The following is a 14336-nucleotide window of genomic DNA, read 5'->3' as shown; positions in this document are numbered from 1 at the left end:
AACACACCCAGAAATAGTTGTCAAAAAGCATCATTACAAGCAGGAGAGCAGAGAGGTCACAAAATACAAGGCTTCTGGGACCTGCCTGCCAGGACAGTCAGGGGCAGGAAGGGAGCTACTTAACAGAAGAAAGATATTGGGACATTGGAGAGATGAAGGCTTCCATTTAATCTTCTGCTAATCTGTTCTATGCTTTAAGCATTTTGAGGCAGGAACTTTTTGTTGTTGGAGCAACGCCTAGCAGAGGGAGGTCCTGGTCAATGACTGAGGCTCCTAAGTGCTACCACAATGCAAATAATCATCTCTGACTTCCTGTTGTTTTTCTAGACCATCATTTCAGCTGGGACAGACAGGGAAGTAGGGAGCCCTGCCCTTCAAACCTCCCTTCCCTGCCTTTTTCAGAGCCATGAGTCCGAGCTGTCCCTGCCTTTCACCAGGGGCCCCGTCCATTTTTCAGTTTAATGAGGAAAGTCGTTATCTAGTTTCTGTCCTGTGCCCTGTAAAGCAGTGCTCTCAAACTCTCCAGACAACTGTACCCCTTTCGGGAGTCTGATGTGGGTACCCCCACGTTTCACCTCACTTAAAATCTATTTGCTTACAAAAATGAGACAAAAATGACAGCACGCTATTACTGAAAAATTGTTGACTAATTTTTAACCATATTATACAATAAATCAGTGGGAATAGAACTATTGTACTGACAGTGTATAGGCTGTAGAGTAGTATAAACAAGTCATTGTAGGAAATTTTATTTTGTACTGACTTTGCTAGTGTTTTGTTTTAAAACTAGGCACATATCGATAAGGGTTGATATACCCCCTGGAAGATGTACCCCCCTCTGCATACTCCCAGAGGTACAGATACCCCCAGTTGAGAACCACTGCTCTAAAGGCAAACCAAGTCTGGAACGCTGACTGTTTGAAGTGTCAACATGTTTTATCTGGAGATGTCAAGATTTTCAGTCTTCAGCCCAATCTTTGGGAGAGGTGCAGAGAGTAAAGGCACATGCAGTAATACTGGTTAACTAGATTAAAACTTCAAGGAGTCCGGTGGCACCTTAAAGACTAACAGATTTATTTGGGCATAAGGTTTCATGGGTAAAACACCACTTCTTCAGATGCATGGAGTGAAAATTACAGATTCAGGCATGACATAATGACACATGAAGGGAAGGGAGTTACCTCACAAGTGGAGAACCAGTGTTGACAGGGCCAGTTCGATCAGGGTGGATGTAGTCCACTCCCATTAACAGATGAGGTGTCAATTCCAGGAGAGGCAAAGCTGCTTTTGTAATGAGCCAGCCACTCCCTATTCAAGCCCAAATTAATGGTGTTAAATTTGCAAATGAATTTTAGTTCTGCTGTTTCTCTTTGAAGTCTGTTTCTGAAGTTTTTTTGTTCAAGTATAGCTCCTTTTAAATCTGTTCTAGAATGTCCAGGAAGATTGAAGTGCTCTCCTACAGGCTTTTGTATATTACCATTCCTGATGTCCGATGTGTGTCCATTTATTCTTTTACATAGGGACAGTCTCCTTGGCAAAAGGGACCCACTGTCAGGGTTCTAATTGTCAGGACACTATGATCTGGACTATGATCACTTCCTGGGCTGAAGGAGAGGAAACCTCCGCAGGCCTCTTTTCACTAACCATTACTGGACTGACAACTATGTTTTTGTCAATCCAGTTTCAGCCATCATGCACCAAGATCAATCTTCAAATAAACTCCCCACTCATTCCATAATGGGAGTGCAAAATAGAACACAGGACTAGGGTACATGCATGTGCACAGCCAACTCAATTACATTAAGTATCAATTGCTGCATGATTTTCACCTATTTAGTTAGTGTTATCTTTCATTAACAGCAGGAGCTCTCAGTAAGTCGGATTGTTCCTGTTGCCTTTTTTGACATTCCTTTGTTTGAATGCCATAAAAGCTTTGTTGGGCACAAAGGGGAGAGAAGGCAGAACTACAAATGCTAATTATTGGAAATCTTTGGCTCAGTTAGACAGATTTTTCACTTGCCATTTATGTGATGCAAAGTCACTACCCATTAGTTAACGCTCATGGTTGTTTTTGTTTTTTTAATATATTTCTTACGGATACTCCCTACACGTGGGAAGAGGGAAAGCCGGCTCCCCTGAACAGCACGGCTAGAAGAATCACCAGAGTCATCCTGAAGAGAAGACTAAGGGCTGGCATGTCATTGGCTAAAATGAGAAGAGCCTGAGAAAACACATTTGAGATAACCTAAGAATCATCAAGCTTCACTTACATTGAGGTCTTATATGGCTCCATTTGCAAAATGGTACCAGACTCCTAGGGAAGCACATTCCCAGCTCACTAGAACCAAGGAAAGAAAGGATTGCCTCATTGTATCCCATTTACCTCCCATTGCCACCACTAGCTAGGTTTTACTATAGAAAATATTTGTACTATTGTAGCACCTAGGAGCCCTAGTGATGGACCAGAGCCGAGCCCAGCAGAGCCGAGCCCAGCCACATACACAGAACAGAAAGACACTTCTCATCCCAAAGCACTTACTCGTACCTTGGTCTCTTATTTTTTTTCCAGTATATGTGACAGAAGGATTTGAAGACACCTTTCGACACCGAAGCCACATTAAACTCTGCTAAAAAGCTAATACTGTTGAAAAAAGTAAGAGTATCAGGACGTTGCTTCTTTAAAGTATCTCTTTTAAAATAAAGACACCAGCACACACCGTTATCCCTTTTTAGATCTGAGAGAAGGCTGAGAAGTGACTTAATCATGGTCTGCAAGTACCTACGGGTGAAAGATTTCTGATAGTAAATGGGTCTATCATTTAAGGGCATAATGAGCTCAAATGCTTGGAAGCTAAGCTAGACAACTTCAGAATAGAAATAAGGAATAATTTTATTTTATTTTTTAAACGAGCGCCTGTTGGAAACATGGGAACAACTTACCAAGGGATGTGATGGATTCTCCATCACTTGAAGATCTTTAAACCAAGACTCTCATTCTAAAAGATATGCTCAGACAGAAAGGCTTGAGGAATAAGTGAGGTTCTCTGACCCCCTGTGCTACGCAGAAGGTCACAATGGATCATTACAATGGTCCCTTCTGGCTTTACAATTTGCTAATCGCTCAGAGATTTTTAATTTCATTGGAAGTTAACAGCCAGTGAATACTTTCTATTTAAAAATGGGAGTTCTCTCCAATTAAGTGTTTACTGATACTAACATGACACCACAAGTAAGTGTTCCTATTAACATACAAAATAAAACTTTTCCAGATGAAATCTAACTTTCTCCCAAGTATGCCTTTTATTAGATTTCTGTAGAGGTCAGATAAGCTATTGGCACCCAGTATTTAAAAACCTACTGACAGTCAATGTATCATGCTCAAATAAAATCTACAGAGACTTCTTGCAAAATTATATAAATAAGTGTGAATGACAAAAGTTTATTAAACGTATTTTTAAAAAATTATATCTTTCTTAAATAAGGATTTCTCAGTAAGGATTTCATTGTAAAACAGTTTTGAAGCAATTCATAAGTTACTTTATTTAATAACAGGTTGCTCAATAAAAAAAAGTCATTTACTTATATACTGTAGTCTTCAAACCAGCCATATTTAAACAAAGTACACTGCATGTACTTATGGTATTGTCCATCACACACTAGTTAATGTCAATGCAGCATAGCTGGATAAAAATAGCTCCATTTTGTAGCTGTAAACATTTAGATTAAGTGGCAGGCAAGATGTTGTATCAGTTCTTAGATCTTTCCCACCCCCCCAAAAGCTTGCCGTTTAGTGCACGTTTTATTCAGGACATAGTATTCCATTTTTTTTAAAAGTCTAGAAAAAAGTTTTACAAACAATACACTAAAACAATGCATGAGAAGATTTAGTCATGGCAATTTCACTGGAGCTTTATTGCCTCTATTGGTAATGAGAGGGATTTGTAAGAAATTACATTGAACTTACAGAGATATGCAGATGATGTTCTTTACTAAATATAATCTTGATCTTAAGTGTTTTATATCAGGGCACGTCTAATCTTGTACATTTTTAATGTATAAAAACATAGATTACAAATTTTAAGTGTTTAACCCTTTTTTTGACATTTGGCAAAATGAAACTGATCCATTAAGGGGAAATCATTGTCAAATTGAGGACTTAAGCACTTATGAATTAAAGCAATCCAAGTAGGTAACTGTTTGAATTCTTTAAAAAACAAAACAAAACAAAACACACCCCACACGCATATATAAAGGAAGAACACATGGCCACATGTCTGAGCACTTTTCAATACAAAATATTTCCTGTAACCAGGCATTCATCCTTAGAATAACCACACTGTTAAAATCAAGCTTGTTTCCAACTAGAGTCATTTGTTTCGTTAAATTCTAAGATGCCATTACAGCATGAATAACCTTAACTTTTCTGCTACATAATTATCCAAAGCTTTATGTAAATGTATTTTTGTTTTATAATTACACAGTAATTATAAGTGTGTAGTACCAAACTGATGACAACACTATTTTGTTGAAAAGGTCTCGCATTCATAAGGAACATTCTTTAAAAACAGCATGGCATTATGCCACTAACCAATATCAGATTTTTGTGAAGGTCATATCTGTATTGGGATAAAAGCTAATTAGAGCTCATCTCAAAACACAGCATACTTGAACTAATCAATCTGAAACTGTACCAAAACCCTTAAGACAGAAAACAGCACGCATATATACCTTGTAAAGTTTTCATAATTCAAGTCCCCCATTGATATTTACACAAAATTGAAAAAGGAAATACTGAAAGCAGCAAAACAAAAATCACACACATTTTTGGCATAGCCAATTCCAGCAGCTGGAGTAGAAATTTGCAATGCATTTTGTAGAACTGTATTCTTGAAATAAATGCATGACCGGACTTTGTTAAAAGGGCACCGCTATGAGGGAAAGCCTGCCTTTTAGTCAACTTCAAAGCACACAGGGTAAAAGTTTTAGCAGTTTAATACTTAAATTCTTCCTAAAATCTTTTTAGCATCTGCATAAAAGTGTACTGCTGTTTTAGTGCAAGTTCCACTTACTAATTTCAACAGTAATTACGACCTTAACATGGGACTGGCTGGAGTATTCAAGTAAGTACCCTATTCCTAATAATTACTATAATTTTTTTTTTTAAAGACATCCTCGTTTGACATTTTCTGGCTTGTTTTACAGAAGTTTTTATTTCAAGAAAACAATAACCTCTTCTTCATAAGTCAGCAACTGAAGAGTGAAAAAGCATTTTCAGGATGAAAGCAGTTCAAGGGCTCCTGTAATGTTAAAAAGCACACAACAAGATAAAATCCTGCTTTGAAGTGAAATCAGTTCTAATTTAGTTATGTGCAGTGAGACAAATTGAAGTAGTAGTGATCAACAAAATAACGTAAGGAAACAAAAGAAGCCAGGGTAGTATTTTGCATCTGATCTATGCTTGTTTTAGAAAGTTTTACTTTTAATATCTGTAATTGGCAACCACAATGACCTGTGAAAATCCCAAAAAAGTAAGTAATTGAGAAAATGGGCTTTGTCCATAAAGGCAGTACCTATATGTTGTAAAAATGTAACTTAAATGGCCCATGATAATCACTTCAAAACTCAGATTCATATCAGATTTGCCACCCTCTTATAAAGCAGGTTCATTTGTTATTTCATACCGCAACCATCAAAACCCATGTCTGAATTTAAAATACTGTATTGTGTACAAAACATAAGACACAAATTCAGTATATTGTTCAAGTTTTAGATTTCCACACAAATGAAAACACCTTCCTGGACAGACAGACAAGCATTTCAAAACTGTAATGAAATCTGATTAGATAATAATCTAGAGACTATTAGATTCTGTTATGCACGTAGCGTGTCTCAATGAAGCTCACTGGAGGCTGACTATAATATTAAACCAGGAGTGCTATAAGTGCACAGTAGTTGTGTAGTACTTCAACTCTTTTCAAAGACAGTTGACATACAATAAAACCTTTCGTATAGGCACCTAGATTTTCCAGTATCAACATTCTTGTTTTTGTTGGTTGTTTCTACAATTGTTTTAATCAGATACTCAAAACTCACTTAGACAATACCTGTAACTGCCATGAAAGAAAAAAAAAAAAATCGGACCCAGTACACTTAAATATATCACTCTTATAGGAAGTGCTATCAGTATAGTCTTTGCAACTAGCCCAAAGTGTATATTTAAGGAGTTTAAAAAAAACAAAACAAAAAAAAAAACATTTGTGATGTTGATCTGTATAATGCAGATGCCAAACCACAGTTGTCTCATGAAGACAGCATTGTGCTTTATGCGAAACCAGAAATCTCAAAATAATCATCATAAAGCTTCTAAGACTTATGGGAAAGTAAACAAAGGTGGTCCACAAAAATATGATGAAATCCACTATGCTGGAGTTATAACTGGCAAAAGTGGTTCAGACTAGAAGAGAAGCCCAAACCACCATTAGATGAATGAATGATATGGTCCAAGATGTATCCTTAAAGGTTTGTCTCAACCCTCAACCCTTATAGTGAGGATTGATCTTCAGTTCAGTCCAGCCAGCAGAAATTGACTGTGCAATTTTCCGTTGTATTTATTTGTACAGTCTATGTACATTCTAGAAGGGTCCTTTAGTGCTACACTGTCGTACTTTTTGTCCCAGCAATTTGAGGGCGTGCAAATTCCACAAAGTCATCAATAAGAACCGGCCATGCCCCTGAAAGCAAAGAACAAGCAAGAGCACATAAGAAATCAGATCAACAAATCCCCCTTCTCCGCCCCCCGCTTCCCCCCAATGTAGAGCTATACAGTTTAAAAAAACCTCTTTAAATCAAAACAGATTCTTCACATATTATCTTTCCTGTTTAAAGTTTTAAATGAATAAACCTCATTTGATTCTGTTTCTTGAGATTTAAGATCTGATTAATATTTTTTTCATCAACTGAGACCTCCCCCATGCCAACACACAATTTAAACATACCAAATTTTTCAGGTACCATGACATAACAATCATCTTTTTTTTTTTTTTAAACCGAGAAAAACTGGACAAAAACTCCTTTCAGAGCCAATCAACATGATAATTGGCCTGAGGGGGCGGAGAGTAGACAGCACAATCTCCACAGCACTCATCTCACCTGGCTGACCAAAATGGGAACCAAAACTCAAATCTGGGTCTCCAGAATGGCAGCAAGTGTGAAGGAATTCTAGTAACCGTGACTGCACGCACCGCCCTAACAGCACAAGAGCAGCAAAATAATTAGCGCTCACAACAGGGTTCCACATTACTGTCATGTTCAGATGCTGACATCAGCATGCGTCACCACATTTCAAACAAAAAATTTGCTGCTAATGCAGATACCTTAGGTGGCCGGTCTTGAAGAAACCCTTGCAGATTAGAGGAATGTACCGGATGAAAATACGGTGCACTCAGTGATTATCCAATTCTAAATACTACCCCCTTCATAGGCCTTTCATTCTGTGTGCGTTCCCACCTTCATTTAAATAGAAGGTCGGAAATGCTGACAAATCATAACTGGTGGCTAAAGAACAAAAAAAACCTGTTCCTCTGCTGAGGAACAGCAGAAGCAGAGAAGCCATGCAAGGATATGGGGGGGGCATGAGGGGGGGGAAGAGAAGCACCATTAGTTGATTTGTTGGAGGAAGCAAGAACTGGGAAGGTAAATTTATTTTTATTTATGTGTGGTAGAGTTGGAGACAATTTGTTTTATGCGGGGAAGAGCTGATTTTGGGGGGGCAGGAGAGTGAAGATGTTAAAAATAAAAACAAAAAAGTAATCTCCTGGCTTTGGGAAGGGGCAGCACAAGTATTTTTTATCTGTGCTAGTAGGCTTAGTCCTCATCAGCTACGTGGCAGAGAACTGCTTCGAACCCCAGGAAAAGTCACATACTGTTTCGCAGATGTTCTGTTTGCGAGTTATTAGACAGATTTGCTACCCCAGAGACACACTGCTAAATGTATTATCCACAAAAACACACACACACAGAAACTGATGCAACAAAATGTAAATACTACCTTCCTCATCATAATTAGACATATCATCTGCTATCATTGTACTGAAGTCTAAAAGAAGGTTCCAGGTATCCTTAGGTATTGATCTTTTATGATGTTCCTATTTGGGGGAAAAAAATCTGAGTTTAAAAACCATGAACAAAAATTAATTTTAAAGTCTGAATATTCAATATTAAATCCCTGAGTATATGCAAGTCACCCTCAACTAAATTTTTTACAGTATTTGCCAAAACTTTCAACATCTATGCATCACAAAAGAATGCTCTGTCAAAATAAGTTATGTGATCTCTTCAAAGACTTTAATACACATGGATTCATCTTCCACAATAAAAAAAAACCCAAAAACTTATTGCAGCCCAATTTATATTATATAATAAGGTTTAAACTTACCAATAAAAATTTGTTCCACAAGTCTAGGAATTTAAATCTTCCATTAAGTACTAAATTCCAGTAGGCTATAGCCATTTCTAAATCTGTAATATTAAAAATATGTTACTCCTATAGATATATTTGAAATATACATTTTCTCCAAGCCTGATTGGACTATAAACTAAACTAATGAAGGTGAAATAAAATTCACTCTCAATGCAAGAATACTCTTAGGTTCTTTCAAAAATGTTTTAAAAAGGTAATGAAAACTGAGGAAACTGGTGGGTTTGTTACAGATGAACTAACCCTCAGATTTAGGTATGACCCTGGGGCATACAAGACCTGAAAATGTATTTAAATTGTCCAGGTTAATAATTACTCTGCCCAAAGCATACAACAGATTTTTCAACTTCTTTTTACTGTAACTTAGCAACTCAGTCCCAACTTTGCTCTACACAAAAAGAGATACCATTGACTTCAATAAGAGTTCCACATCATTTGCTGGATTAGGCTCCTTTAATCATATTTAATCAAATGCAATTCCCATAACCTAGTTTGCTATAATTTTATTTTTAAAGCAACTTTGTTACAGGTTTTAGAGTTGCAAAATGGTCTTGTCAAATTTTCAAATCGATAAACAGATTTCCTTTAGGACAAGTATCCCGGGAAAGACTATGTACATTAAGTGGTTGTCTTTATGATGGCCAATGTGGATTCCTGCCCGTTTTAAGTCTTTTTTCAGGGTAACTTTCAATCTCTCTCTATTTTGAGTGGGCCTGTATTTCTCAAAGCCAGGAACAAATCAGGACTACTGAAGTATGTGCATGTACCCAAAAACAACTTTATTTTATATCATCAATTAAGAGAGAATAAACTCTTCAAATGAACATTCAAAAATCTCAATACCACCCAGAGAGAGAATCACTGTCAGCCTAACTGGATCCACCTTCAAAGTGTCCACATCCAGAAAGTCTTACATCTTCTGGAGTGTACCAATTTGTTTTGTCCATAATCAATCCATACTTTAAGAAGTAAAAAGCACAGGCACACTGTTAGATTACTCTTTCAGACAAACCAATGAATTTTTTAGAATAATATTAAAGACATCTAGATTAAATATGTTTTTCTGCCAATATGAGAACCTATGCTGGTCACATCTGAAAATTCTTACTGACTTATTTCCTGTGCTGAAAGTCTCTCCCCCTTTCCCAATAACTTTAACAGTGCTCCTCTAACAAGTCTAATAGAGCAATCCACCTCATCATAGCCCCTCCAGACAAATACAGAGTGAAATCGTGGCCCCACTGAAGTCAATGGGAGTTTTTCCAGTGACTTCATTTGGGTCAGGATTTCACACAAAAGATATAAGTTGAAGGCTTCCGGAGGCAGATCAAAATTTTGATCTGATGTGTTTTGCTGATGGACACGATATGCCATTATAGTTGAAAATACCAAGGCTGCACTAAAACTTAAGAAATTTGAGTCTATCCCCACTTACTGGAGGAAGTTTCAGATATTAAACTGATGCTACACTTAAATCTTAGTTAAAAAGCTACTGGTGCCTTTCCAAGAAATACACACTTTATGTTTGGCTGGTCACACTACTTGAGGGTAAGAAGTTAGAAAAAGTAAGTATTACGATTTATAAAACGTAGTAGGCATACCAGATAGGTAAAAGCTGTCAAATTCCACGCACATTCTAGTGCTCTACAAACAAACAGTAATAATGAGCTACGCATTTCAATTTGCCTCCACGAGAACCATATGTTATATTCCTGTGGCCAATCAAGGACATTAAAACACAATTCTAATGGAACGAGCAGCTTTCATTATTCTTAAACCCAAAGCGAAAAAAAGCACAACCAACCAAACTTTTCCTAAGATAAAGGTTAGGACATGCATTAGTAACTTCACGGGAAGGAAGACATTTTAGGAAAATAATGGAAAGAACAACTGTTTAAAAAAAAAAAAAAGAAGAAGAAGAAAAAAAGTCAGGAAATTCAGATTTAGGAGTACATTTTTAAAACCCACAACAAAGAGTATGGAAACAGAGGTAAGGTCTCCCTAATAATCATCAACATCACAGAACAACAATACCAATGAACATTCCTATCTTCAGACTGTGTGCTTCATGTGTCAATTGTTGCATTCCCTGTTGTGATGGTGTAACAGATTAGTTCAGTGGTTCTCAAACTTTTTTTCCCCCGCAGACCACTTGAAAATTGCTGAGGGTCTCGGCAGACCACTTAATGATCTTTCCAAATGTTGTTTGTACTGTTAGCTAACTATTGTAAAGTGCTTTGGATAAAAACTCGATATAAAAAACCCTTAATAATGAACATTTTTTATTCTACAAATAAAAGCACAACAACAACTCATATTTTAGTATCAGTAGTCTTACCTTTCTAATGCAATGGATGTGCCCTCTTTCCCCCGCCATGGCAGCCCCTGAGCTGGGGCTGGGAAGGAGGGGGTCTCTCCCTCTCTTCCCCAACACAGCAGCCCCCGAGCTGGGGCTGGGAAGGAGGGGGGGGTCGCTCCCTCACCACAGCAGCCACAGAGCTAAGACTGGGAAGGATAGCCGTCTCTCCCCAGCAGCCACAACCCTGGAGCTGGGGCAAGTCACCTTTTTATCTGGCCGTCGCAGCCCTGCACATCCCAAAGTGCTCCCACCCCCTCTTCTCACCATCCTCTGCCCCCTGCCACCTACCCCTTATGCCCCGCAAGGCCACCACCTCACCTTACATGTGTCTTCTCCAGGGTCCAGGCATCTACTTAGTGGAGCCACGGCTGTGTGGCTCGACTAATTAGGTGGGTGGCCCTTCATTCTCTTGTGTGCAGCTGCCCAGGCCCGCACCTTAGAGAGAACTATCTGTAGACCACCTGAATGGAGCTTGCAGACTACTGGTGGTCCACAGACCACAATATGAGAACCTCTGGATTAGTTTAAATGCTGCAGGAGTGTACAATCAAAGTGTCACCTATAGCACTCCAATAAGTAACTCCTTTCTTATGACCTTATTTTATCCCTGAAAGTAAAAAAAATTTACAGGCTTTTACATCTCTTTATCAAAAGTGTCCACACTCAGGACAATTCACAGAAGTATACCGTGACCAGATGCAGAAGTGTCATATGTGAGACTGACTCCGTATCTGAAGCTACAAACCACTTAACGGGGGTGTTTAAAAAAAACCCAAAACACCCTACTTAAAGTCTTTTATCAAATATCTCTGTCTCGCATGCAAGTTATGACAAATATAAAGGCATGCAACACAAAAAGGAATAGGAGTTGAAAGCTCATGGAACTACTGTATTGAAGAACAAATTTAATCCTCGGGGCATCCATGTGAGGTATTCCCATTTTACAGATATGGAAACAGAGTTTACGTGAGCTGCCTAGGAAGCATCTACACCCTGTGTCTCATTTTACCCATCTATAACCTGAGAATATGAAAGATTGAACATGTTGACAGGCACATGCATGTAGGTAATTATCCCCATATTACTGCACAGATGGGTAACTTACAGCATGAGGGGCGGAGGTGCACTAGTATATTAGACATGTGCCTAGAAATCAGATGTGGGTTCTCAGCCTAGAACATCAGCTTCCTGTGTAAAGTTGGACACATCAATTAACCACTCTGTGCTCAGGATTTTCTCATCTGTCATATAGAGATACTTGACATTTGCCTACCTCACAGGATGTTTTGAGGCACAATTAAACACAATAAAGTGCAAAGTATTAAGACCAGTAAATGGTATGAGTAGAACTAGAATTCTGCAACACCTTAATCCTGGCACTTCTATCAATCTACTTAACCATGTGTTTTGGATTTTTCAAAGGGGACAGCAATGAAGACCACCACTGGCTGATTTTTATACATCTGTACCAGCTTGGTGGTAGCATCTCAAATCATGTGTAAGTACAGGAACTCCTTAGGAACTTAAGTTGTTTAGGAGGCATGTAGACAGATTAAACATTTCCAGACGTGTACACATGCAGTGTCAGGAAACCTAGAAGCTGATAATGTAAATGAAAATAATGGCTACATAATTTTGCAATCTAATAACCCGGTATTTATTGGACAATACATTAAAACAAATTAGAAGTTTCTACAGGAAGCCATTTAAGTTGGATATTCCAAAAATAAAGTGTCCAAGAAGTGGAGTCCTTATTTAAGGAACCCCACAGGCTCCTTGCCCCAGCCTGCTCTGCACTCTCCCAGTTCTTGTCTCCTCTGCATTTGAATCAGGCAGCTTCCTCCTCCATATTGTCTATCCCAATTGGAGGTCCTATCTCAACAAGAGCACAGTAGCGAGTCTCCCTGCTCTCAGTTCAGAGAGCACATCTGGACCAGCACAGCCCACAGCAGCTCAGGGCTGCAATTACAGGGAAAGTCCTGCTCAGCTCTTGGCGGCACATGTCCAGTGTGGATGGATTCCTTGGGGAATTAAGCTGCAAAAATATAGGAAGTCTCTACTGAGCATAAAAAAACTAATTTTTTAAAAGCTTATAACTAAGGCTACATTTTAGTCACACGTATTTTTAGTAAAAAAGTCATGGACAGGTCATGGGCAGCAAACAAAAATTCACAGCCCATGACCTGTCCATGACTTGTACTATATATCCCTGACTAAATGCTGGGTGCTTGGGGGGGACGCGGCCCAGGACCCCTGCTGTTGCTGGGGGAAGGGGAGTTGGTGGCCTGGCTCCATGCGGCTCCCTGGAAGCAGCAACATGTCCCTCAGCTCCTAGGCAAAGGGATGGCCACAGGGGCTCCGCATGCTGCCCCCGCCCCAAGCACCGGCTCCACACCTCCCATTGGCCAGGAACCGCGGCCAGTGAGAGCTGCAGGGGCAGCGCCTGTGGGCGGAGGCAGCATACAGAGCTGCCTGGCCTCGCCTCCGCCCAGAAACTGAGGGACGTCCCTGCTTCCAGGGAGCCCCCCTGAACACTGCCCGGAGCCCTTACCCCCTCCCACGCCCCAACCCCCTGCCCCAGCCCTGAGCCCCCTCCCACACACAAACTCCTGCTGCTGCTGAGGGGGGGGAGGGGGGGAGGGAGGGAGGGAGGCCCACAGTGGCCTGAGACTGCCCCAGCAACAGCCGGTGCAGCTGGCCCACTGCAGAAGTCCTGGAGGTCCCGGAAAGTCATAGAATCCATTAATTCCGTGACAGATTCATAGCTTTACTTATAAAGTAGTCAAATTTAGGCAGATTTTCACTGGGATGGCCAGAGGCATACTCCTGACACAAAGGACAACCACCCTTGCCAAATGTTGAGTCCCTGCTCCAAAGCACAGGGGCTCTAAAGCTTTTCAAAGAAAAGGTCACCAAATTTTAAACACGGGGGAAACAATGTATTTTTTCCTAGCCCTGTTCTCAGAAACAATTGAATTGTTTTGGGCTGAAATTTTCCAAAAATATTCAGTCTGAGCCCCACCCCTACCATAAAACATTTTAGCCAACAGTTAAAGTTTGGCAAAGTTATAAGCAACTTACAGTAATATCTTATACATGGGAAAATTAATACTAAGCAGTGCCACCAGCCCTGCCTATAGTAAGAGGATGAAAATGAACAATAAAGAGTTTTAGATTTTACTGGCATGAGCATTTAAAATGGTTGCAACACTCATGAATTTTGAAGCCACAAACAAATAATGCAAGTCAGTCCAAATAAGTGCAAATAATCAAACCTTTATACCACACTCCCATGTATTTTGTTTATGCCACTAATTTAACTAAAAGCTTTTAGAAATATTATATATTTGTGGCATAAACTGAATACATGAGGGGAGAGTTTTACTGGCACTCATTTGGAGTGACTTGCATAATACACATCATGCAACACCTCAGAAAAATTGTTGGAAATAAATTAGATGCAATCAACAGCTAATCTAGGTTCCATGACAAACAGCTAGC

General features: G+C 39.3%; 1 protein-coding gene across 1 annotated transcript in view; it reads right to left on the bottom strand.

Annotated features, from left to right (window-relative positions):
• Positions 1 to 3893: 3893 nt before the first annotated feature.
• DCUN1D1 (defective in cullin neddylation 1 domain containing 1) overlaps positions 3894 to 14336 on the bottom strand; it is a 37048-nt gene continuing 26605 nt past the window's right edge. The window contains exons 5-7 of the mRNA XM_073359276.1: positions 8435 to 8517; positions 8048 to 8144; positions 3894 to 6731 (exon numbers count right to left, since the gene is read on the bottom strand). Coding sequence (XP_073215377.1) covers positions 6652 to 6731; positions 8048 to 8144; positions 8435 to 8517 — 260 coding nt within the window. The 3' untranslated portion in view covers positions 3894 to 6651. The remainder of the gene's footprint in view (positions 6732 to 8047; positions 8145 to 8434; positions 8518 to 14336) is intronic.

Source organism: Lepidochelys kempii, chromosome 9 (assembly GCF_965140265.1).
Source record: "Lepidochelys kempii isolate rLepKem1 chromosome 9, rLepKem1.hap2, whole genome shotgun sequence".
NCBI lineage: Eukaryota > Metazoa > Chordata > Testudines > Cheloniidae > Lepidochelys > Lepidochelys kempii.
This window is presented reverse-complemented; position numbering and strand designations above follow the sequence as displayed.